Below are 24952 nucleotides of genomic sequence, written 5' to 3'. Positions count from 1 at the left end.
ACGTAAAAAAGACTGTAGAGTAATTTGCTTCTGTTATGGCGGGCTAAAAATGTACCATCATCGCTTCATGGTTAAAAATCGATTTTAAGAATGTGTAGGTCAAAAAATGACAATTAAGTGATAAGGTTTTTTTGACACATCCACAAAGCAAGTTAAAATAACTGGTCTAAATTATATTTACTTAACTCTCATCATAACAGTTTATTAACGCATTATTTGCACCGTAAAATTAATCAAGGTTCAATAATCTGCGTTACATACAAACGATATAATGAAAATCGAAATGCTGCCTCCTTCATCTGTAATACCGACTTTTAAATTTTTTCGTTTTTGTTAGGTTTAAATTCCCTGTACAAACTGTATAATACCGGTAATATCTTTGAGACAATACCACAAATACCGAAATGTTTTCGAACCGGTGGCGGACAGTTCTATAATCCTATAATAATTAACACCAAATATGCTTATAGTTCTCCAAATTCATTAATTAGAATCTGATTCTTTTTGTAAAAAAAAAACTGCAGAACGAGTAGAATATTTTTTATCTATCCATCTGATTGCGTACCGAAAACCGAGTCAAATAAATCGACAAACATTTTAAATTCAAATATAAAACATTTTTCGAATATATTGAAAGTTCCAGATCATATAAGAATTGTTCTACTCGCTCTGAAGTTGTTTTTAAAAATAAAATTAGAAATTAATTAATTTAATTAAAAAAGTGTAAGCGTTTAACGAATATTATCCAGTACACCATCACTGGTAATCGGTCATAAGAATATTGGTCATATTGGTAATTTACGCGGTAACAGCGGTAACAGCCAGTGCCTACACGGAAAGTCAACTTGACAAAACAAAAAAAATTAAATGGAGTAAATGAAAGAACTTGAAAAGAACGATTGTGTGATTAATAGAAAGGCGAGACTTTGCTAAATATTTCCGTAATAAACACAAAATAAACGGCGCATAAACATTTAGAAATTAGTTCAATTTAATAACGTTTTATTAGCCGATTAGAGTGTACATATTTTTCTACAGTAAATGAAAGTGTTATTGTGATATATCTGTGAAATATAAAAACCCATTTTGTCGAATCGCAAACGAAGACGCAACATTTCGTTTGCACTTTGTGGAAAAAAAAGGAACTTTCATCCGAAAAGCGAAACAATTTTCTTGTGTGTGTTGCATCTAATTCAAATGGACGTGGATACGAATCGCTAATAATGTAAGTAATTTTCCGGGGATATTGTGGCATTTCGTGAATTATAAAAAATGTGGTTGGCACATTAAAAAAAATATTCATTCATTTTTGACGCGATGTGCTCTTTTTATCACTTTATTATTTTGCCGCACATACGATGTACGAATGCGTTGCCGCACATAAAACCAATGCGTTGTATTGTTTTCATTCAAATCTCCTCCGTTCCTCACTCTTTTTTTTGTATTCAATATAAAATTTATATATTATGATTGGACGCGTTATTATAAAAAATTATTACGGCCTAGGTACCCAGGAAAAAAAATCAATAAAAAAAAGTTTTATTCCGAATGAAGACTGCATAATTGTCAATGGATGATTGAAAAGTCGGTATTATTTTGTAGTTTAAATTATGTTCGGCATTTTTGTGTGTTTTTTTTTTACATTTTGTTTTCTTTGGTAAATTTTAGTTGTTGTTGTTGTTGTTTTACTTGATACCAGACCATCGAATGATAAAATGTCTTTGTTGATGGAATTTTATTTTCGAATTTTGGTACTGGATTGTTGAGTTTTGTTTCATCAAACGTTCGAAGTACCTGGATAGAGAAAGACCAGTCTTGGGTAATAAATTTAAATTAGCGAAAAGAGGCGGCCCAGCCTGTCAATAATATTGGAAAACAGAAAATATACCGGGCGAATGGAGTTTGTTTGTTTTTTTCCGGTAGTCACCGAATTCTGTCCCAATTTTCCCCTTGAATGAATTAGCTAAATCGAAAATGAAAGATTAAAAAAACAAACAACATTCTCGAGTGATGGTTCACTGTGATCCGTTTTACCTCCGTGTACGTGACAGTTGTCATTTCAAACAATAGGTTTGTTCCAAGTAACTGTAAACACGAACTTTTATTAATGAAATGTCAACTGTCATGTACACGGGAGACAAAACGGAATGGAAACGGATGAATGTGAATTCAGACTTAGTGTTGATTTTCACTGACGAAAAAAGTCCTCAGTTTTCTCTCTGAAAAGGCGTGGTTTAGGTAAACGGAGTGGTTTTTTTGAAAGTGGAAATCAAGCCTTTAGGTGGCCTCAAGTCGTCCGTTTTGCATCCGTTTCCATCTGTCAAGTGAACGACTGGAAAACGGAGGCAAAACAGCTGGAAAACGGACGACTGCGAATTCAACTTAATCGTTGTCCAATATGGAGATTTGTGTTCGTATCTGTCTCGATTGGACAATCTCACCGGTCATGCAATAACAAATCAAATTGCTCTAAATCAATCTTCCGAGACATCTAAATAAATAATAATTTCCTAAGGACCCACCGTTCTGGTTGTACAAACCACTTTGAATTCAGAGCCTGATATCGGTAATGAAATTACTGACAAAATTACTGAAGTTGTTAGACAACATTACCGACATTACTGACAACAATTGCTGACAAAATTATCGAAATTACCTGACGAAAATTCCCAACCATACTTTGAACCGACACAACAATTTCCGACACTTTCACACATGTTTTGAATCCATTTTTCAGTCACTCTAGATCAAACTAAAACTAATAATTTGCTTCTTGAATTATGTAATGATTATGCTCGTATATCTTGTCGGCCTTATCTAAATCGAACCACATTTCTGAGATAATTCGTCTAGTGATTCGTCTACAATATTTGCACACACAAAATATCTTTGAAGGTCAACTGCAATTAGTCAATCGTTTCATCGGCCAAAGAATTTTGAGTATCTAACTGCGAGTCTATACCCAACAAAATGTGTCTCTATTTATACCAATGATTAGTCTTCACTTCATTCTACTCACGCTGTTGTACAAAAGACAATCATATCACGCTATGTTTATTTAATCTGTTACCTCCTTTGCTTTAAGTATCCATTAGTGCTTGACAGAAAATCTTCTATTTCACTTATTTCAACATTTTCATTTGACTAAATAAGACCAAATTAGCAACTGGTCATCGCTTCTAATTGTTCTTGCTGTCGATATAACAAATGATAAGTCTTCATTCCACTCATGTTAGACAGTAGATTATGTGTTGTACTGAGCAACGAAACATTTTCTGATTGGACCAAGGAAATTAAAACAAAAATTGTGATTGTCCTGACAATTATTGGGTTGCATTGGTCGTAGGTACTTTTTTATCTAGGCAGGAAATAAAGTTTATTGGATCGAGATACAGATTTTCGTGATCGGTAATAAACAGACAGTCACTTTTGTCACCTTTTCCAGGTACATTCCTAGTGCATACATTGAAACGTTTTTTTATTTTTGTATTATAAATGGAACGATTTGAATAAGTAATCGAATCAAGCAAAAAAAAAGCAACAACACCAACACCAACAACATTGCTACAAAGTCATTATATACACATTTCATATTCATAATAAAATACTTCACTTCGGATAATTAATTTATTTTAAAAGCGGTGAAAATTGTGGACGAGTTAAGTAAATGAAATTTGTTGTATTACAGACTATAATCATTGATAATACTCGGTTTATATGGATTGCCTAGAATGATTTACGTTTTAGCGTTCATTAGGAATCACTCATGTCATTATCAGACATTGTTCTGAATATTTTCTGATATTAATAAAGCGTAAAATGCACGACCCAATTAATTGTTGAGGAATTACATGTTCTCTGTTCCAATGAAAAAGTGGCATTCGATTGACTTTTTTTTATCGAATTCATTCAACGATAATGTCTCTACGCAATCCGCATTTTATACTTGAAAAATAGAACAGTAAATCGTGAACAGGGAGTCAATGCAGCTAGAACGTTAATCAGTGCCGGACTGGCTAAAAAAAACCCGTCGGCGTTGTATGAAGAAATTGTTCAAAAGGCCCTTCGGTGACCCTTATCCATACAAAAATCAAAAAGCCATTCGGGCCAGTTCGGCACTGACTTTAATTGTCACGACTATTCAGCACATACACTGCACTAATAAATACAGGAGACTTGAGAACTGACCCGTTCCGAGTGGTAAAAATTTCATCGAATAAAATGATTAAAGTCCAGCATGCAGGGGACGGACGGCAGTGAAATTCAGACCTGAGTTTGCTACAGATGTTTTTCAGCTGGCCCACTCACACAACCCAAACTGCTTGCACGTTTTAACACCACGTAAAGTACAGCGGAAAAACAGCTGATACAACTTAATGTCTAAGTTTCACTGACGTGCACTGTTTGATGGATTTTAGGATTTTATTCGATGCAGTTTTGACCACTGGGAACAGACCAATAGATCATTGTCAATGTCGTTTGAGCTGTCAAATAAGTTGTCATTTTCACTAAGCTAACCTCAAATCGAACAAAAAAGTATTGGATGGTGAGACGCCGCACAAATTTTCATACATTTCAAGGGGCGGCTCTGTGAACGAAACATCTTTTGAGGTTAGCTTTGTGAAATTGACAACTCATTTGACACTTTTTGAGAGAAGAAACCGCTATTTGACACTGATCTATTGTCAAGTCTTTCAATCGTCTTTAGAAAAGGCGGCAGTGGACGTAAATTGGCTCATTAATCTGCATGAGAGACTTGCTGGTTCTGTTATATGTGAGACTCAAAAATGATAAGTTGGTATTGGTACGTCTGTGGCCGGTCAGAATGTATGTGAATGGCAGTTGGGCTCTACGAGAGAGGATGCTAGAGAATCTCATACAAAATTGGGTCCATTCTCTCCGATTGGACCAAACTGTCACTCACATGCGTACCGGCCACAGGCGTACCAACTCATTTCTCTTGTGATACTCAAACTTACAGCTGAAATGTCAGTTTGAAGTCACCATTTTTTAAGGTTCAAATTTGCGTAAAACCGGGTTTTCGGCATCAAGAAAAATTACCAAAATTTGTGCTACTCACCTAGCGCAGACGACATTCTGTGCCAATGTCAAATGAAGTACCTCGATCTGTTTCTTGAGTTAGTGGAGTACTTAGTTCAGTCAAAATCTATCCAAAGTCCAAAGTCAAATTACAAGCCATCCGCATCAGCAAAATAGGTTATTATAAACGTTCCATTTTAGCATAGTAACATCATGCTTTGATTTATAAGTTTTCCGATTCCCGAAAATCATTGTTCTAAAGATAGGCTAAGACATTACGAGGACGCAACATTCATGAATTTTTTACTATTTCAGATCTCAACTATAGCCATAATAGTTGAATGGATTCTCAGTCATTGTGCGCGCATACCAATGCCAAAGTCCAAAATGGTCGTCAGCATTAATCAAAGCTAAAGCTTCAGATTTCGCAATTTCATGAAAAGTTACTGATCATCGCCCTCAAAATTGAATAAAGTTCAGCGACAAAAAAACATGGAACCTGTTCCTGGTCCATGGCAGTACACATATAATCGGTTGACAGGCGGTGTACAAGGTGCTGCAAGCAATGATTTACACCATCATTTTGCGCAAGCCGCAACAAACAGCGCATTAAGTGGCCATAATTCAGCTGTCGGTGTTCCGTCAACAACATCACAGCTACTTCTACAAGCAGCACATTCAGCGACACCAGCTTTCAATCCGAGCTCATTTCTAAATGCACCAGCTGTGACGTATGATGCTATGTTTTCGCCATTCCTGCATCAACCGAAACCAGCCCATTTCAACGCAATCAATGCTCAACATCGACAAGTCATAGCACAAGCTCAAGCACAAGCGGCTGTGACCAAGCAAGCAACCGAAGTGGAATTAATCCGAGAAAACTACTCGCAGCAACATCAAACATTAGCAGCGCATAGCGGTTCCTATTTTGATCAGTCTGTGACCCCAGTGAGTGCTGCATCATTAGCATGGCAAGGTAACAATCAATTACCTAGTCCCTTTGGAATTTTACCACACGAAAGTGTAGTACCCTTAAGTCCCGGCCCGTCCACCACCAAAAGCTCAGCTACTGCTGCAGCTGTTTATGAAAATTTTAATGCTCATTTCGCAGCCCAACCTCTTAACCATGTCAATGCCATACTCAAATCCACTGCTAGAGCTCCTTCACCCCAATCAAGTACGAATAAGCCTACGGCTGTTTCATCAGCCTCGAACAGTGGCACTTACTATCACAGTTCGTTACCCTACGGTGCCACTGGATCATTACAATCGAATTATTCGCCCAATTCGAAGCAATCTACGTCACAACAACAACATCAGCAACAGCTACAGCAAAGTGTTTACACAAATGTCGGAAGTAAGTCTTACCCAACAAGTACAGGCAGTAGTTCGTCTTCGCAAATCAGTCAGCAATCTTGCATTGTCTCAACGCCTTCGTTACCCTCTAAAGACTATCGCGTATCATCCCAAATAACTCCTACCACACACGCCTCCACATCATCCATGTACATATCCAATAGCACAAGAAAAACTGAAAAGGCCTCTAGCCGACCCGCACCGGCAATACTAGAAATTTCCGATTTTATTCATCCTCCCAGTAAACCTCCAACTCCCCATCAAATTCAGACGAAAGCTCAAACAAAAATCTACCCAGACTATGTATCCTCAAACAATGTAGAACGAAGAGTTGTCACCGATGAAAAATTAGTTCAACAACAGTCATCTCCAATTAGTTTTTCAATTATAGATGCATCTGGACGATTAAATTATTCTGGTAGTAATAGTTCCGCAAAAAGTGCTGGGACCACATCTAGGAACACCAACACGGTGAATGTTCAGCAGCAACCTCAACCGCAAACGCAATACCAACAGAGTGCCTCAAACTATAGACAACAATTTGCATCCGGTTCCGATGCCCAGGAATATGCATTAGCATCGAGGAGTAAAGCGAATTCTAGCACCGAGTCCCAATACTCCAGCAATTCAACGCAAAACGGTTCGAAAGACTGTAATGCGAGTGTTGTTGTTCCGCGAAGACCTAGTCCATTGCAGTCGAATTCACAAGCTTCGCCACTCGGTCACGTGCCAAGTCCTGCCTATCCAATGTATAACAGCCCGTTAAATTCAATGGCATCGCCACAAACCAGTGATCATCAACAAAGTCAAAATGCTTACAAATCAACAACTCCCAATCAACACATGGCGCCCAGATCACCACTGGATGTATCAGTTACTGTGAGCCGACCGCCATCACAAGGAGTTGCTTATTCATCGGTGATAACGCGTGCGCTGATTAACGATCCCAAGTCATATTCAGACACGCGATATGAACGACCGGTTCAACAAACAACCAATCAACAGCAACAGCAGCAGCAACAACAACGCCAATGTTGGGACAATGAAAGAGTGTCTCAGCAACAACAGCAAGTCAGAAAGTTTCAAGGGAATACTTACAGTTCGAATGTCAGTCAAACGTCATCGAATCATATTGTTGATATGCATCAAGGGTCGCCACAACAACCGAATCAACAATCTCAATCAATTCTCAATAACATTCAGCAGCCGCAGGTTTTGCAACGAAATTATGAAACGACAGTAACTCCCGTAGCACCTGTTCTACAAGATCTGAGTAGTTGTCGGGCCAGTGATTCGATGGCATTAATCAAGTCCATGCAAATGCTTTCTGGTCATCAATCTCAAAATTGTCAAATAAATCAACAACAGATTCAACAGCAACAGACACCCGTTGTTGAGAGTAAGCCTGCAAAGATAACAGGCGCCAGAAAGCGGAAAACACCTGCGGAGAAGGTTAGAGAAAGTGTTACAGTGACGACTCCAGCGACTGTAACTGAACCGACTCCAACGGCTTCATCAGATTATTTAAATAGTCGGATACCACCGCCTGCTCACACAACCAGTCAACAGCAACCCATTCAGAATGGTGCCTATTTCGATATTGAGCGATGGAATCTACCTCCGCCACCTCCAAAAAATTTTCCTACCAGTTCTGCCTTTACCCCTTCCCAGTCCTCAATTCACAGTAGTAATTTTAATAGTCAACAGTCCTTTATGGTGCCGCACATTCACACTCACACGCCTCTTCCGTATCTTCCAGCATTTCACCTACCACATCATCCTGATTATCAGCTCTCAGATATATCGTCCTCGACCCCATCGGCTATTATTAGCAATAGCAATTTCAATAATAATAGCACTGGAACGACTAGTGTTTCTTCCTCAAACTTTTCCTTGACGCCTGAGACACGCGAAGACGAGCCGCCTAAGGTTGTTGTACCGAATATAGAGGAAGAACTTGGGTTTCTTGCAGAAAACAATCGATCTGGTAGCAATAGTGCTCAACAACAGCAGACAACTAATAATAGACAAACTCAACCAGCGCCACCAACACAACTAAACAGACCAGCCAATAATAATGTGGCGACTCATCAACCGCAACAGCAATCACAACAACAGCAATTGCCTGCACAAACACAACCAACCACATCGAATGCGGCAAAAGTGCTGGAGAATAAGTTCAAGCCAAGTGGGCCGGGTGCTGGTTTCATGGGAAGTTATTTGAAATTTTTGCAAGGTGAACGCGATACGTCACCTCCACCGGCTAATCGCGGCAATCGTAAAACGTCATGGACTAGACCGACGGCAAATACTTTAGCCAGCACGTCAACATCAGCCACCACAACAAATACGACGGCCGGCGCCAATGCCAAGCAATTGAACCAAGTTAGTAATGGTATGATTGCACAACAACAACTATCAACTAATCAAACCATTCAACAGCAAACCCAGCAACATATTCAACAACAACAGCAAAAACTGGACGAGGACCAGCGGTACTATCAATCGCCTAAGGATCGTAAACGAGCAGCAGACGACGAGTTTACGAAGCAACAATTAAATTCCATAACTCCATCGAAAAAGCAACCAGCGAAGAAAGCTCGCAACAATTCACAACTCCAACAAACTCAACAGCAACAGCAGCAACAACAACAACAGCAACAAGCGCATCAACAGCAACAACAGCAGATACTCCCTCCACAACAGCAACAACAACAACAGCTATTGCCGAATCAATCGCAGGCAATTACTCAGTATCAAATGTCCCAGCATCTGCAACAGCAGCAGACACCGCAAATGATGCAACAAATGCAACAAATGTACTATCAACAGCCCGATGAAGGTGTGTTATCTAGTTATTTTGATTTACATATGAGAAGACCGAGGTGGTGAAGAGTTTTAAATTATTTTTAGAGTTAGAAAGTTTTAGCGGGAAGACGAGTCGTTCATGTGAAAATTTTTCTTTTCTTATTTTGTTTTCTCTCTCTCTCTCTTTTCATTTGATATTTTTGTCCTCTCCCCGCAAATTTTCCCATTTTTTTTCGTTCCGTGTGTCTTTCGTTATTTGAGTCTTTTAGTTGTTGTTTGACAATTTGTGTCTGTGAATTGGATATAATTGATTTCCGTTTTGTGTTTGTTGGCAGGGGTTTCTTCTTTTTGTTTGGTTTCAATTCAATTCAGCAAATTATAATTTTTGGTAATTCGTAATGCCCTTTCCAAATAGCAGTCGGACGATTATTCCAAAAAAAAAAACAATTTGCACCAATTCCTTCGTGATCTGTAAATGACATTCACAAAAAAATATTTATTTTCCGTGTTTCGTGTGATTGTTATCTGGGTTTTCGTTTCATGGCATGCAATTGTTTGGTTACACTGAGAGGCACAAGCATGAAGTCCTCCACATATATTAATATCAGCCGCACATCATTTTCACGGTTGTCTAAATCATTTGCTTTATTCATTTTTCGATGGTAAAGTCAACATATTTACCTGATAAGCTTATGGAAATTTGGTAGATTCAATTTTCGTAACATTGAAATAAGAAGGCCTACAAGGGTTCGAATTTAAAATAAGAAAGTCAGAGTGGCCTCGATGGTCGAAAAATGTCTGAAGAACTGATTCTATAAAATTTTCAAATTTTTTGTTGTTGATTTTATTCAGTCTTCAGTGACGATTTTTAGACATTTTTTTGTACTGAAAATTCTGGTCGATGAATGTTATAGCAAAGACAACGAAAAACTGTCCTGATTCTAAAATGAGTTCCAATAGTTTTCCGAGCCGAATTCAATTCGCACCCATTTTGTTTTCAAAAGCTCAATCTTTCATTTGAGTGTTTCTAAGCAAAGTTCCAATATGCAGGCTTCAACCAATGAATCAACTAACCATAATGAGCTTCAAACCGAAATGAAATATTTTAACTAAGAGCGAAACATTTTTACCAGTTAGGCATACAGTCCTAGTGATTCGATTTTGTTGGTCTTAAATATCATCCATCCGGCCGAGATCTAAACTCTTGAAACCCATGAAACACGAATTTTAATCCATTCAATTAATAGTCGCAATTTCCATTTAATATAATTTTGACTTTTATCCATTACGCTATTGTGCCATTGCTGAAATTATGGTTGATAATGTCATTGAAGCAAAAACTAAAAGAAACAAAAATTGAAAATCTCTTTGTCAGAACAGCTCTAAACAGAATGTGTCATAAATTTGTTTTGTTTTTTTAAATTTTTTTGAATATAATAAATGGCGCGGGCCGGGTGCTACCGGGTACAAACATAAAAAAAATTGAAACAAAAGTTACGGAAACTCATTTAAGAAAGATAATTAAAAAGTTAACTAAGAATCGATGAGACAAAAATATATTTTTTAATTAATCCCCAGTATTGTTTTGTATGCAAAAGATGGAAAAGAGAGAATAACGATTGTGTTGAAAAATGGAAAATTATTTTTAAAGAAAAAAAACAAGAGATAGACCGCAAAGAGTACTTCATAAAATGTTTATAAAAAGCAAAATTTTCAATTACGTCCTTGGTTGGACAATTTTTTTGTACAAAGAGTAATGTTATGCACATCTCGCGACAGATGTTGAACATTGTAACGTTTGTTTACTACCTGACCCATGAGAAAGTTGACCATTACATAGCAATTCGCCCATTTCGAAAACGATCCATTAATTGACGAATATTTTTGGTTCTTATGTGGAAATCAACTTTCGCATGGGGACACGTAGTAAACCAGAATACGTTGGACGCTGCGAAAGTAATTCATTACGTGAGGTAACAATTTGTTACTTCACGTAATGAATTACTTTCGCAGCGTCCAACGTAAATTTATTCTAACTCTGTGTTTTTCGTACGGTTCTTGGTATATGATTGTGAGACCGGTAAAAACGATAAACTGGAAGTAGTAACAACGAACTGAACACCACCTACAATGCATAAAATGTTTCCTGCAAAAGAGATGGACGAGATAATTTCAAGAGTGGAGAGCCAAGCTATTTTTTTTCGTCGGCTGAAGCCTCGGCTTGGACTGGAGATGACGCTGTAGAGAGCTTAAGTGTCTTGAACAAATAATTAGGTATTAATTAGAGGCATCATCTTTTGAAGGTGTCAGCGATCGGCTGCACAAAAACTTAAAAGTTATTGCTCGGTTGCTCGGTTCGCTAACCCCATGATGATTCCTCTAATTAATACCTAATTATTTGTACAAGACACTTAAGCTCTCTAGTGCCGTCAAGCCGAGGCTTCGGCCGGTAAAAGAAAAATCGCTCGGCTTTCCACTCTGTTTCACACTAAGATTTAAATGCGTTGTAGGGTGTACCAGCTCTTGCTAGATGTGCATAGCGAATTTATTCACTCCCCGTTTTTTGACGAGTGAGAAAATTGTACCCCGCGCCGAAAGCGAGAGCTACAAACTCCCGCTAAGACAAAAATGAAAAATGTCCGAATCAATTACGTAATGTACGATTACTCGCCAATTTGTCCTGCGGAAATGTCATCAGTAATGAATCATTTCCGTGGGTTGATATGAGTAAAAAAATAAATTAATTAAAATGTCAAATGGGTTGAATTGAATACATTTTGTATATCACTTAGTCTACATGAAAATATTGGATTCGTTTCCCCGAATACCGGAAAATCTCAATTTCGTCTACTTATTTTAAATCAATGTTGTTAATTACCACCAAGCAGAATTTTCATTTTGTTTTTGTTTTAATTTTTGTTTGATTTTTAAATTTTGTTTTCTTTCTCTATCACTATCTCTCTCTCTCTCTCTCTTCGAACGTGTCAGTTGATATTGCAATTGCATTCACATTTTTTAATAAAAAAAGGAAGAATAAAAAGAGTTAAATTTAAGAGATGTTTTCTTGATTTCAAGAAGATTGTAAATAAATAGAAGATGTAATTATTAATGTATGTAAAACACACACAAAAAACACACACAGATGAGAAAAATTTGGAAGAGTTCGAGTATCTGAAATTTCCATTAAAATTTTTGTTTTTAATTTTTACGAAAAATTGTGAGCTCTTTATATATCTGAAATTTCCATTAATAATTTTTTTTGTTCTTTTTAAATTCGTTGCATAGTTTTAGGGATACATTTATATATAAAAAATGCAAACAAAACAAACAAAGCGTCGTAAAATTTGATAAAACATGAACGTAATATAAAATTCAGTGGAAATGTCAATTTTCTTTTCTTTTTAATTATTATTTGTTTTCTTTTTTGTTTTGTAAGAGGATCAAATTGTTATACATTTGTTTTACGAATGAAAATGAAAAGAAGGTTTTTTTTATGAATAAACAAAATGCACCGATGATGATGATGACGATTTTTTTTACATTTTTTGAAAAAGGAACACAATATATTATAAATATTTATGTAAATAATTATTTTGTAAATAAAATAGCATAAACAGATAAAAAAAAATGAAATAAAAAAAATCAATGAAAAACAAAGAAACAAATAAAACACAAATTAATTAAAAAAAATATTTAAAAAACAAAGTCAATTTTTTAATTAGATATTTCGGTAGCACCTCCCCCATAATATAAAAAACGCCATGGTATTTTACGTATATAGATTATAGGAAATAATTGTTTTTTTTTTAATAATTTTATCAGCCAGTGGGAAATGTTCAAAATCATTTCTCGATCGGGTTAATTTATCACACCAATTTGGGAAGCTAATTTATGCGATGCTCACCACTTTCATTAATTCGTTTTTTTTATGTGAATGTGAACCATTTTTAAATCATGTCCATATTAATCCATCAAAGAAAGAAGAAAAATTATTTTCTTGCTAAAAATCCATAAATCGATGGCGCTATGATGTTCCATTATTTCCTATAATTTATGTAAAAAAATACCGGATCATACACGGATACCTCTGTCGTCTCAATTTAATTTAAAAAAACAAAATTGCTGGTAAGTTATTTAGGCCCATCTACGACCTACCGATAATTGCCGAACAAGGAATACAGTACACGACACCTCAATTGTCTCACATCTTCCACACATTCCACACAGCTCACACTCTGTATCAGTATAATCCGCTGTGGTCGCCAAGGTTGTATATTATTAGGAGGTTGGGCACCCAGCTTTTTTTCGTGGTGGCATTAAATCAAAATTAACTGGTTGCTGCTGTGTTGCTGTTGCGTTTCAAATTAGTTGGTAAAGTTGGAACAGGTTAAGACACTCATAAAAGCAGTTGGCATTAAAATATGATGAGTGCAGTCAGTGCTTCTATATCTTCAATACAAACATTTTAGTAGACAATAAATCTCTTCTAAATTGTTTTACTGTCTTCGTGATCATGTCAGAAGTGAGCTAGCCTGTCTTTTTAGAATTTTGATTGACGCTACCTAGTACTTGGACACGCAAAGTAATTAATGAGAACTTAAAATATGTACGTCAATGATGCCGATCGACACAATCAAAAATGAACGTGAATTTGTATTTAGGTGAATTTTTCGCAGCCGTCACTTATTTTTTCGCGATAATGCCACAGCGAAGAGTTCCACTAATTTGAAACGCAACAGCAACACAGCAGCAACCAGTTTTTTTTTATTTAATGCCACCACGAAAAAAGGCTGTTGGCCCAACCACCTAATAATATACAACCTTGGCAACCACAGCGGATTATACTGATACAGAGTGTGAGCTGTGTGGAATGTGTCGAATTCATTGAAAACGTGGAAATCATAAGATGTGAGACAATTGAGATGTCGTAGACTGTAACTGGCATCGAAACAAAAAGTTGCCTGGCAAGGGAACCGCCAGTCGAAAGTTATCCGAGAAACTTATGAATCCTCGTTAGATATAACTAACTGGAGGGTTTAGAGTTATCCAAAGAAATGTATGACTTTGACTTCGCCTCGAACCGTTTACTCCATCTCAAATAGTTTGATTTATCGAGCTACTGAAACTTCGATTAACAGTTTGATTGGCATCAGAGCCTGGTCCCCAGCTCGAGATGTGAAGTCTGAGTCGAGCTACTGAAAGTTCGGTTGCTCTGCTGTACAGTGCACTTTTCAGTAGAGGGATGTAAAGTAACAAAATTTTCAATTCAAAGACAGTACGCTCTTGTTTGCAAGTTTTAATTTGTCCAACTGCGGGGTTTGAAGCCCGAGTGAAAGGACAATTAAGTAAATTTCTTACACTCACGAAGGTCCCGGTAAATGAGTTTAAACGCTCATGTCAAGGAAGTAATGACGCATTTTGCGAACGTGCAGCGAGTAGTAGTCTTCTCTATGCTTCTGCACAGAAAACCGTTCATTTAATCAATGAAGCAATTTTTTCGGTGACCTCAGTAAGTAACAGTATATTACGTCCTTGCTTGTAATGTTGTTGTTTTGTCGAAAGTGGACCTCTGCGGAACGAGCCGAAGGCGAGTGGAGTAATCACACAATCAAAAACAATAGCTTACAAACAATTACGTGAGATATTTTACATACTTGTGTGCGCTAAGTGCATTTTTACTGTCACAAACAGAGTACTTTGTTGATCCGAGGCGAAGCCAAGGTTTAATAAACAAGCGAAAACGAGATCTTTCATTTTTTATCCTGAGTCAAGTAAATGGAATTGACAATCTTTTGACCGTAAAGTCAATTTAACCCTCAGGTAACTTTCCATCCAATGTTATCACCATACATAGTAACAAATGTAGTCAAAATCTGCAACCAAAGCTCTGCGTCTATTTTCTAGATTTCGAATCGTGTTTCGTGAAATTTACTGTGAAAACTATTCTAAGTTTTTCATTTCCACTTCAGATCTTAAGGTGTCAATTCGTTTTGTATCCGTTTACTTGACAGATGTGTGGTCTAAGTAAACCAAGGCATAACGAAATGAAAACGGACGACTGGGTAACTTCAGGCGTCATAAGAGCGTCCTTTGAAAATGTTAGATCAGTTTAAATCAGTCATATTCGATCCACATGTCCTCCACAGTACGTTTAATGAGTTTTTTCCGTGTGTAAGCGCTAACTAGTTGAATGAAACGGGTTGGACTCTGGTTTGATCCGTACTTCACCTGAACCTGAAATTTTAGATTTCGGTTTCAACCCGATCCCGACCTGATCCATTCAGAAAATTTTAACGCTCGAACGTTCGTAGTCACGTAAGTCACGAATATTTGAACTTGAAAGTTCAGGTTCCGAGTCGGTTAAAAGTTTAATTTTTCTCTAGATTGTTAGTGCAGTTGGGGGGTTGTTGGATAGGAAGAAGCATTTTTAATGAAAGAAAAATTACTTTGGGGTAGAATCAAGGTTTTTTTTTTGTTAAACAAACCGCCATAGAATGTTCAGAATCTGACGAAAATATTTTCACCAAAGCAGATCCGTTAGTTATTCCAATGAGACGCGAGACATCCCATCGTAAAGCGAAAGGTCGCAGCATTGTCAATTTGATGCAGAAATCTGGCAACGATGACGAACAAGAAGAACCGGCCGAATTCGTCGATTCTGATTCGGATCCGGCATGGACTCCACAGGCTGATAAGGTTCAACAGAAATGAAAATGAAAATCGACAATTCAATTGACCGAAATTTTGCATATTGATAGGATGAAGACGAAGACATTCCAGGTCGGCGACGAGGTCGTAAAGGCAAGCAATCGTTGATTAGTAGCCGCAACAAACGTGGTAAATCAAACATTCTCACAGGTAATGTCTTTGGTTTTCCCTTTTTATTTGGAAATTGTTTTTTTTTTTTTTAATGAGCTTGTCCAGCCTGGCAACAGTTTTTGTTTTGAAGTAGCCTAAATCATATGCTTAACCGAAATCGGAATCGTGTTTGTGTTCATTGAATTTTCCATCTGATTGGGCTACTATCCATCAATCATTATACCTAATACGCACTAAGAAACCATTCAACTAATCAAATTTTTTCTTAAAACGTTTGCAACACACGTTTTCATAATCTGGATTTGGATTTTGTGTCATTTGTGTATTGTCTCATCATCAAAAACCACATGTAAATGAAATTGAGTTTTGTGTCTTTCTTACAACAAACTCCCTTTCCGATCGATCGTCCTACTAAAATGAGTTCCAACCCTTTCCAATCAAACAGTGGCTGTCAAAGGTGCAGGCATTAGTGAGTTCGATTCGAGTGACGATTCGCAGCCGAGCCAACAGCAAATGTCCCTGTATCAATCGCAACCGAATCAGCAAATGATGTACGGACAAGGAAACCGGCAGACTCAACATGGAATGCAGCAGATTATAGCACAGCAGCAACATAATCAGCATTGCGATGATAACGAATCGGAGTTCCGGGTAACAATTCCACATTTCTATCGGCTAATCAGCGCAGGGCTATAATTTCCAAAAAAAAACATTTTTTTTAATAGGCTGGTGACTTTGTGGTTAATCGATCCGAGCTGATTCATGATTGGCCTAGCATTTGGCGGGTCGACAATAAAAATCTGCTGCAAAAGTACGAGCCGTTTACTCAGAATGGAAAGACGCTGTACAAGAACATTCAAACGGTAATTGAACACGTACATCATATACCAGCACGATAGTCTATTTGCAACCAACTATTTCAGTACGCTGCGTTAACACCTGAGCATAAATACGCCAAAATACCAATACGCGTTTACAACCATCTCTCCAATACGGGCATGTTCGTCGAATTTCTGCGAACCGAGATGACCATTGACGATACAGAGATGTTCATCGAAAAGGTGATGCAAGACTCTAGCGCCTATCAGGACAATTTCGAAGTTTACATTCAGACTTTAATATCGCAAGCGCTGGATTCGAATTTTCTAACTGAAATAACACAAGAGCAAGGTACGCTATCCGGGACCGTTTACGCCGTCCAATTGACGTATAATCTAACACCGAAACACTCCATTCCCAGACGATTATTTCCTGTCCAACGTAAAAACAATTGACGAGATTACACACGATCGAAAACGGCGTCTACTGAACATCACACCGTGGCCGAAGACGATGACACTGTCCGTCGAGACGTGGCCGTGCTACAATATCATTTCGGATTTGGGACAAGGTGGCACCAGTCATCTGTTTTGCGTTGCTTGCCATCAACCGGGCATATCGATGCGATTGATGCTTTACGGCAATCCGTACAATCCGGCTACCATTGAAAAGGTTGAGCCAGATTGTCGAATGGGATTCGAGAAGGTAAATTTGAGTTTCAACGAAATTTGTTGAACGGAAAATGGTTAACGACGGATGTGTTTCATGCGCTAGGATCTACTGCTGTGTCGAGTGTGTTCTTCCAGAGTGGAACTTTATCACAAGATAACTCATCAGAAATACTTAATGTACATCGAATGTGCTAAGAAGGTAGCGGAGAAGAATGTACAAGACCCTACCAAAGGATCAACTGTCATTTTGAACGAGTTGTTAGCTGATGATGTGTGGTTGGCACAGGTAAGTTCTCGAGTACTTTAATGTACAGAAAAGTTCAACATAAGATGGAAAACAAGAACTCTTAGGCAGCTTGGCTGCTTCTGACAGTCATACCCATTGTCTAATTGGTGCATCGTTTCTCTGATCCATTTAGAAATTCGACTTTAGAAATCTGGATTAAATTTTTGCAAATTTTAATTTTGGCTACTTTCCGTTGAGGTCACATTCCGACAATCGGAATCCGATAGATAATTTCTCCTCCTTTACAACGGTAATTGACTGCTATTTTGAGTCTACATGTTAGGACCTATCGAATTTTGAGACTTATAAGGTCCGCCTGCCTGCCAAGAATTGTGGCTTATCGAAAACTGAGTCCAGAAATGTGATCGTGGGGTGTCGAGGAAGAAGTTCCCACGATCAACTTAGTGTTTCCGATGGTTATGTCGGAAAGTTGACAGCAATTTCGAAAAGATGTTCTAGTAGAACGTAGATCATTGATAACTCTACAAAGTTGTCGAAGGTGCGGATGGTCCAGAGAACTTGTGTCTTCTCTATATTCTACAACATCGTTTTCAAAAAAGCGGTCGACCTTACGAGATATCACCATTGGAAACACAAAGTCCATCGGGTGAGACTTCTCCCGCGACACCTTCGGATCCCTCGAGTCGAGGGCTCGGAACAGTTTGTTCTGACCTGATCTGAAATCTGAAAATAACGAATCTGATCTTTTCAGATGAGATCAGATCAACCTTGAGTGTAATCTGATCTGATCTGAAAAATGCAGATTGGCATTTTCAGATTTCAGATCAGATCAGATTGATCTGATTCAATGCTTATGTTCGTTCCAGGGAAGACCTTACATGTTTAAGGAGAGGTAGGCCTTTTCCAAAAAAAGCCAACTCGCACGCTTTTCTTTTTCACAAGCGTTTCAATTATTTGTCGATTTCATAATAGGACATGTTTTTTGTTGACAGTTTTTTCACTTGCCAGCAATTTTCCTATAGCTGTAGCTGAATATGGCGCTTTTATAGTTTTCAAGTATAAAACTTCAAGAAACGACCGTGTTAAGCTATGAAAATAAAGATGTCGCTTTTGTAGTTTTCAGTATAAACTAGTACTGCGTTCCATGCTATCGAAATAATTGCAAATCGTAGTTCATTTTATGTTTTATTGATTCGTAGACAAGACATTAAATTCGTTTTATGCAATTCAGTGATCATATTTGCAACTTATGCAGCTGTGTACAATGTTATATAAACGTAATTTATCACGCTAGTGCGATAATGGATTTGCAAGGGACTTTATCGCACTAGAGCATTAAAAGCAACGTGTTTCAGAATTTGAATATTTCGTCTTTTACTTGCTACCCGTGTTATGGTCTAAGAATATACTTTCTTTTGTCCATAAACACATAGGGAACAAGAACACTTATTCGAGAGTTAGAAACTTGATTTCACCACGCGTGGTTCAGCTTCGTTCCAGATTCACGTGCCGTTGAATCTCTACAAGATAAAAAGCCACCAAAAGTTGACAGAATCTATTCTGTCCTTATACAGGATTTTGTTGACAGTATCTCGTTCTAAGTTCCGAATTATTGATTGAAGAATCCAGTGTAGATTCAAGTCGTTGCGTTCTTAACCAGAACGTTTTTGCAAAGTGAATCACAATGGTTGCCCAAAACTCATGGATTAACATATTAGAAATCCACCACCAACTAACGAGATGGCGAAGGCAAGGGTGCCAGAGCACCGCATGACATTTCAGTCAATCAATAAACATTCAATATTCCGAAGGTACAAAACTTTATTTTACCTGGAAAACACACTAATTCCAGGGGTGGCGTTATCTAATACGCAGAAAAAATCAAGTTCAAACGAATACACCAAAACAAACAAACAGAGCATAATTGCTCTTCCCTTTCCCATGGATCGCGTGAAGCGAAAGTGGAGATAAAATGCTGTTTCGACCTCCGGATACAGTGGCGGTCAGAGGTTACCGTGGGATACAGTTTTCGATGATACACATTTTTCACACACGAATCTTTTAAGTCTCAAAATTGTATATGCTCTAATGTGCCTTCATTTCAGGTCCCATTTCTCCAAAATAGGCCCCGCTTCATTGCCACAAACTAACTTTATTGCCGTCCAATCAACCTTTATTACAAATCCATTTATAAATTCCTCTGACGATTTTCAATGATCTTCTGAAGATTTTCCATGATTTGGATTTGAATCGTTGGATTTTCCAGAATTTTCTTTAGTTTTCTGAAGATTTTGTGATGAAAGGATTTTCAAAATTTTCAATGAACTTTCTATAAATATCCATCACAAAATTTGGCTGTGCACCAGCTTGCTCATGGGTTAAAACTATTTCGGTTAGCACTTGATATGATTCATACAGGAAAAGGAAAGTCGTCACAGCGAAAATTAGGTTTAATTAGGTTTAATCATCAAAATTAGACGCAGCATTATCCTAATCTCGTGTGACCTACTAACTTTTGTTGTTTTTCATTCTTTTCAGCTATTCAAAAATGTTCGCTTTGCTTGGGCTGAGGTAATGTCTCATATTGTGGGCAAAATATCACTGAAGGGCGTGTCTCCGATATGCCAGAAACTACTGAACCGAGATATCGGAGATTCGCCCGTTAGGCATGTTGCCCGCGATATGTTTTGTCTTCGATTTCTAAATTTTGTTAAATTTTACCAGGTTGACCACATCGAAAGACAGAATCGATTCATAGTGTCAGCACGACAGCAATAAATTGTTAAATTGTGATTTTCATTAAATGATTAAATGTGAAACTAAACTTAAAATCAATTTTTTTGTGGAAATGCATGAGATATTGTCGAGGCGAAGATAATTTTTGATATTTTTTTTTTTAACGAATCTTAATTTAGAGAAAACTTTTTTTTTTGTTAAATCAGCATTGGATTTGATTTTCCTTCCAAAAAGAATGGTTTCCGTTTGTTTTATATAATTTCTGTTGAAGTAAATTTCGAAATATTTTTTTTTTACATTTTTCATTGTTTGTGTCATTCACCATTTGATCGCCTGTGCGCCATTTCACACATAAGAATATTTTTGTGTGTGCGTGATTTCAATTAACACTTATGTAAATGTGGAGTAAATCTGCCGAATTTGAATTCTCAAACATTATTTCTTGTTTACACTTTCATTAAATGACTTGTCGATGTGCAAAGAAAAGGGAAAATATTGTCAAAATATCATCTAAAAATTGTATAATCCTATAAATGAAATATTTTATTTTCTTGTTTCCTCTTCTGTTTTTTCTCTTTTTTTAAATAAAGATTACCTACTGGTAAATACAAGAATTTTACAACAAGTCTTTTGGTGTCGGATTTCTTTTTAATGGTGACGCACCATGTATTACTTCAGGATGTCACCAGTCCCAGGATTCAATTCTGAAATGTCGATGGTTGTTCTACAAATCTTCCTCAAAAATGTTAATCCCAACAAAAATCTCTACGACAAAAGTGTAACGCAGTCTTTGAAATACAATTTCTAAAATGAATGATATCGCTAGAGTTGATGCTTTCAGCTTCGTTACGCAAAAATTAAATTTTACACCCAATTAGTTCAAACAAGCTGGCTTAGTTTTCCTCATCATCTGCCAAATAATTTGTACCAAAAAAAATTTGACTGGAAACAACCAAAATTTTACCAAAAAAATCTGCGTCGCAAAGTGCCAGATGTTCAGGAACAGACATACGAGAAAATTTATCTGCCAAATGCGACGCAGATTTTTTTCGTAAAATTTTTGTTGTTTTAATTCAAATATATTTTTGGTAAAATTATTTGGCAGATGATTAGGAAAACTAAGCCAGCTCGTTTGAACTAATTGGGTGTAAAATTTAATTTTTGCGTAATAAAGCTGAAAGCGTCAACTCTAGCGATATCATTCATTTTAGAAATTGTATATTTCAAAGACTGCGTTACACTTTCCTCGTAGAGATTTTTGTTGGGATATCATTCATTTTAGAAGTTTTGGGCGCTTAACCTGAAATTTAGGCCGCAATCTACTCATCAAAATGATACTCGAGTGAAGACTTATCGATATAGCCAATAACATTTTTTGTGCAAATTTCGGCTGCTATTTTAAACCTCTTCCTTGTCTTGGCGACCCCACATTCTATTCATCAAAATGATGTCCAAGTTAACACCTACCGATTTAGCCAATAAAATTTTTTTTATGAAAATTTCGGCAGCAATTTTGAACCTCTTAATCGCCTCGGTGACCTTAAGTTCATTTTTATGTTTTTACGTTTTGTCTCCTGCAAAATTTCATAGAGATTGGCTGACTACTTTCCGAGATAGCCCATCGATAGATGGATAGACAGAAACATACAGAGTAAGTTGAATGATTTTGATTGCTTGGAAAAAGTCATTTTGTGCATTTTGTATGAAAAGTGACCAATTTCAAAACGATGTATCTCCGGTAATTTTAAACCTACATAGTCGAGTGATAGCTCGTTTTGTTCGTATTTGAAGCGAGAACATGATGGAATAGGCTTTGTGGTTATAAATACCAAAGGAAAGAAACTAAAATTTTCGGCTATAGACACGTCTCAACAATTATTTCGCCAATAAACAGACGATTTATTTGGAAGTGTGCAGGTTTGTAGTGCTTAGAAAGACGCTGCGATACATACCCAAAGAAGGTCGAAAGGTCAGTGTGTGGAAGCGCTAGACATTGAAAATCAGTATATAGTTTTCGGTTTTGGAATCTCTTGGACAGCAGCGACCAAACAAGTTTGACAATTGATAGTAGAGACCAGTCCACCAGAAGTCCAACGATACTACGGTTGCCGTTGGCCGTCGCTGTCCAAGGGTGTGACAGGAAATTGAGAAAATTTGACTTCATCGGAGAACATCTGAGGCAGAGGTCTGCAGGGTTAACTGTTTCACTGCTTTTTTCAGATTTGAAAATGGTTTTAAAATGTACTGCACGGATGCATAGTTTAAAACATTACCAAATTTTGAAAATTAAAATTTAGCGATTCACATAACTAAAAATATTTTGCTTTAAGATAGTACTAACTACATTTTTAGTGTAATCGTCAACCACATTTTTATGGTAACCTTGGATACTACAACTTTTGTGGTGAAAGTTAAAACCAAAAAAAGATTGGTTTTATTCTTAACCAAATTTCATTCGATTTGACGCAAATTTTCAAAAAACAAGGAAAAATTCCAGATTTTTCATTAAATTCGTAATTATCAACATAAAAAATAGTTAAATTGTAGACCATTAAAAAATGGTAATAAGGAGAACCACGTTATTTACAGTTATTATAAATACCGAAAAAAAGTTAGTTTTATTTATGACCACAAAAATATGGTACTAAAATTCACCAAAAAATATGCTAGTATTCGTAAAAACTAATAATCTATGGTTCTGAGTTAAGTCAAATTAATACAGTTTTGGAGAAAACTACGAAAAACGCAGTGAAACAGTTAACCTTGCAGACCTCTGATCTGAGGGCTCCTATGCCGCCATAAAGCCACTAAAAAACGAAAAACCTATCAGACCTCGTTAAACGGTACTTTCCAACGATACCAAACACGCGTGAGTAGAGACTCGACGAATGTATTTTTTATTAGTAAATGTGACACACAGTACGTCTATGTGAAGAATAATTATGGAGGAAAAAAAATGCAAAAAAAATCATTACGGCAGTCTCAATCCTCTTTCTTCGCATTGAACGTGATAATATCAAAATAGTAAATTACTCTTTCTATTGAGCCCTCGCAACACTAAAGACTTTCTGGAACTAAATGGGGAACTTTAAAAGACACGTTGACCCTGACGCCTGACATATAAAGTATACATTCTACCAACTCTTACGTACGGTCACGAATTGTTGGTATCCAGCCCATCAATATTGAAGAAAGTCGAAATCGTTCAGAACAAAGCTTTAAGAATAATAACAGGAGGAGTCAAATCATCGCCCATTGCCGCCATCGAAATGTTTTCCGGCATTTAACCAATCCGATTCGCTTGCGAGGAAGCTGCTGTGAAATTTTTCGAACGTGTGCAAAGAACACCGAATAGTTTACGGAACGTTTTCCATACGGTGGAGCAGCGACTCAAAACAAAACCTTCTTTCACCCACAAAATGAAGTCAATCTACGCCTCGTACAACTTTGATTATCCAGCCAAATGCAGACGTTTTACATCAGGAAAAGGGAAACGTAGAAATATGAATATTTTTTCAGAAGCCAAAAGAAATGTCGAAAAGAATATTGTGGAAACGATCAAATGCCATGCGAAATAATTCTTAACAATACAAATGTTTGACAATTTTCTGAGATCAGTCTGGCCCTAAGACTTTGCAGCAGCTAAATTCGTGATATAATAAAATCGTTCAGCAGGACGGCCGCGAAAAACTTAGAGGGAAAATGAAATAGTAAAACATCTACTTGAAAATTCTACAGACTAAACAACGCTTAAAATTAGATAACGAAACAAATGGGACTATGGACCGCTATAGCAACATTTGGGCAAGAAAATAAAATTTACCAACTCAAGGGAGGTGGGCAAGGACATCTGGTGTTTTACCATTGGATATCCAGTCAGCCGGTGGAGCCGATTTGTAGAGTATCGCCACGGTAGTTTGTTGATGTATCCGAAACCAAATCATGGGCGAATATCAACCAACAATCTCCAATATTATCGAACACACGAAAGGTGTACGTGGCGAACTTTAGAAGGATTTCCGGACATGATTTATTATATAAGGCAGTTTCCACGCTCAGTGAGAACTTACAAAAATGTATCTGTACCACATTTTTGTTTGTTACTGGTATTTTACAGAAATTTGCAGCCGATTTTTGGTTGATACCGGTATTTGGTGTCATAAATCCTTTGTTTTTAATGTAACATAGCGCACAAAACGCTATTTGTATACCAATTTAATGCATTTTAGTAGCGTTTTGTTCGAAAACTTTTTGCCTATCGGTATGGTATTTTGGATTTTTTTACTGAGGAAACGTTCGGAACGTTGATATTTTTAATTATTTTATAGTTATTTTACAATTAGATTTAACCTAATACGTGATTAAAATGAAGTTTTGCACTTATTCTTATTTTTAAATCAAGTAATGGTTCACATTTTATTACGATACCATAAGAAAACACCTTTGCCATCGATGA

The 24952-nt window shown here is 37.0% G+C and overlaps 1 protein-coding gene across 8 annotated transcripts; it reads left to right on the top strand.

Annotated features, from left to right (window-relative positions):
- The first annotated feature begins 868 nt into the window (after positions 1–868).
- Positions 869–21119, top strand: LOC119071525 (alpha-protein kinase 1). Of its 8 annotated transcripts, none has more exons than XM_037176405.1 (13): positions 869–1225; positions 5356–6016; positions 8369–8781; positions 8839–9238; positions 15737–15900; positions 15963–16062; positions 16469–16674; positions 16749–16886; positions 16947–17193; positions 17264–17547; positions 17617–17799; positions 20299–20331; positions 20485–21119. In XM_037176405.1, exons 2-13 carry the CDS (start codon positions 5533–5535, stop codon positions 20536–20538), a joined length of 2706 nt encoding a protein of 901 aa, XP_037032300.1. In that variant the 5' UTR covers positions 869–1225; positions 5356–5532; the 3' UTR covers positions 20539–21119. The 8 variants fall into 8 exon arrangements, with proteins under 8 accessions (XP_037032300.1, XP_037032297.1, XP_037032296.1 ...); XM_037176402.1 differs by adding an exon at positions 6788–8083 and having other exon boundaries at positions 8156–9238; positions 15734–15900; XM_037176401.1 differs by having other exon boundaries at positions 6788–8781; positions 15734–15900.
- The last annotated feature ends 3833 nt before the right edge of the window (positions 21120–24952 follow it).

The sequence above is a fragment of the Bradysia coprophila genome (genome assembly GCF_014529535.1).
Source record: "Bradysia coprophila strain Holo2 chromosome IV unlocalized genomic scaffold, BU_Bcop_v1 contig_5, whole genome shotgun sequence".
Classification (NCBI taxonomy): domain Eukaryota; kingdom Metazoa; phylum Arthropoda; class Insecta; order Diptera; family Sciaridae; genus Bradysia; species Bradysia coprophila.
Note: the sequence above shows the minus strand (reverse complement) of the source record. Positions and strands in the feature narration are given on the sequence as shown.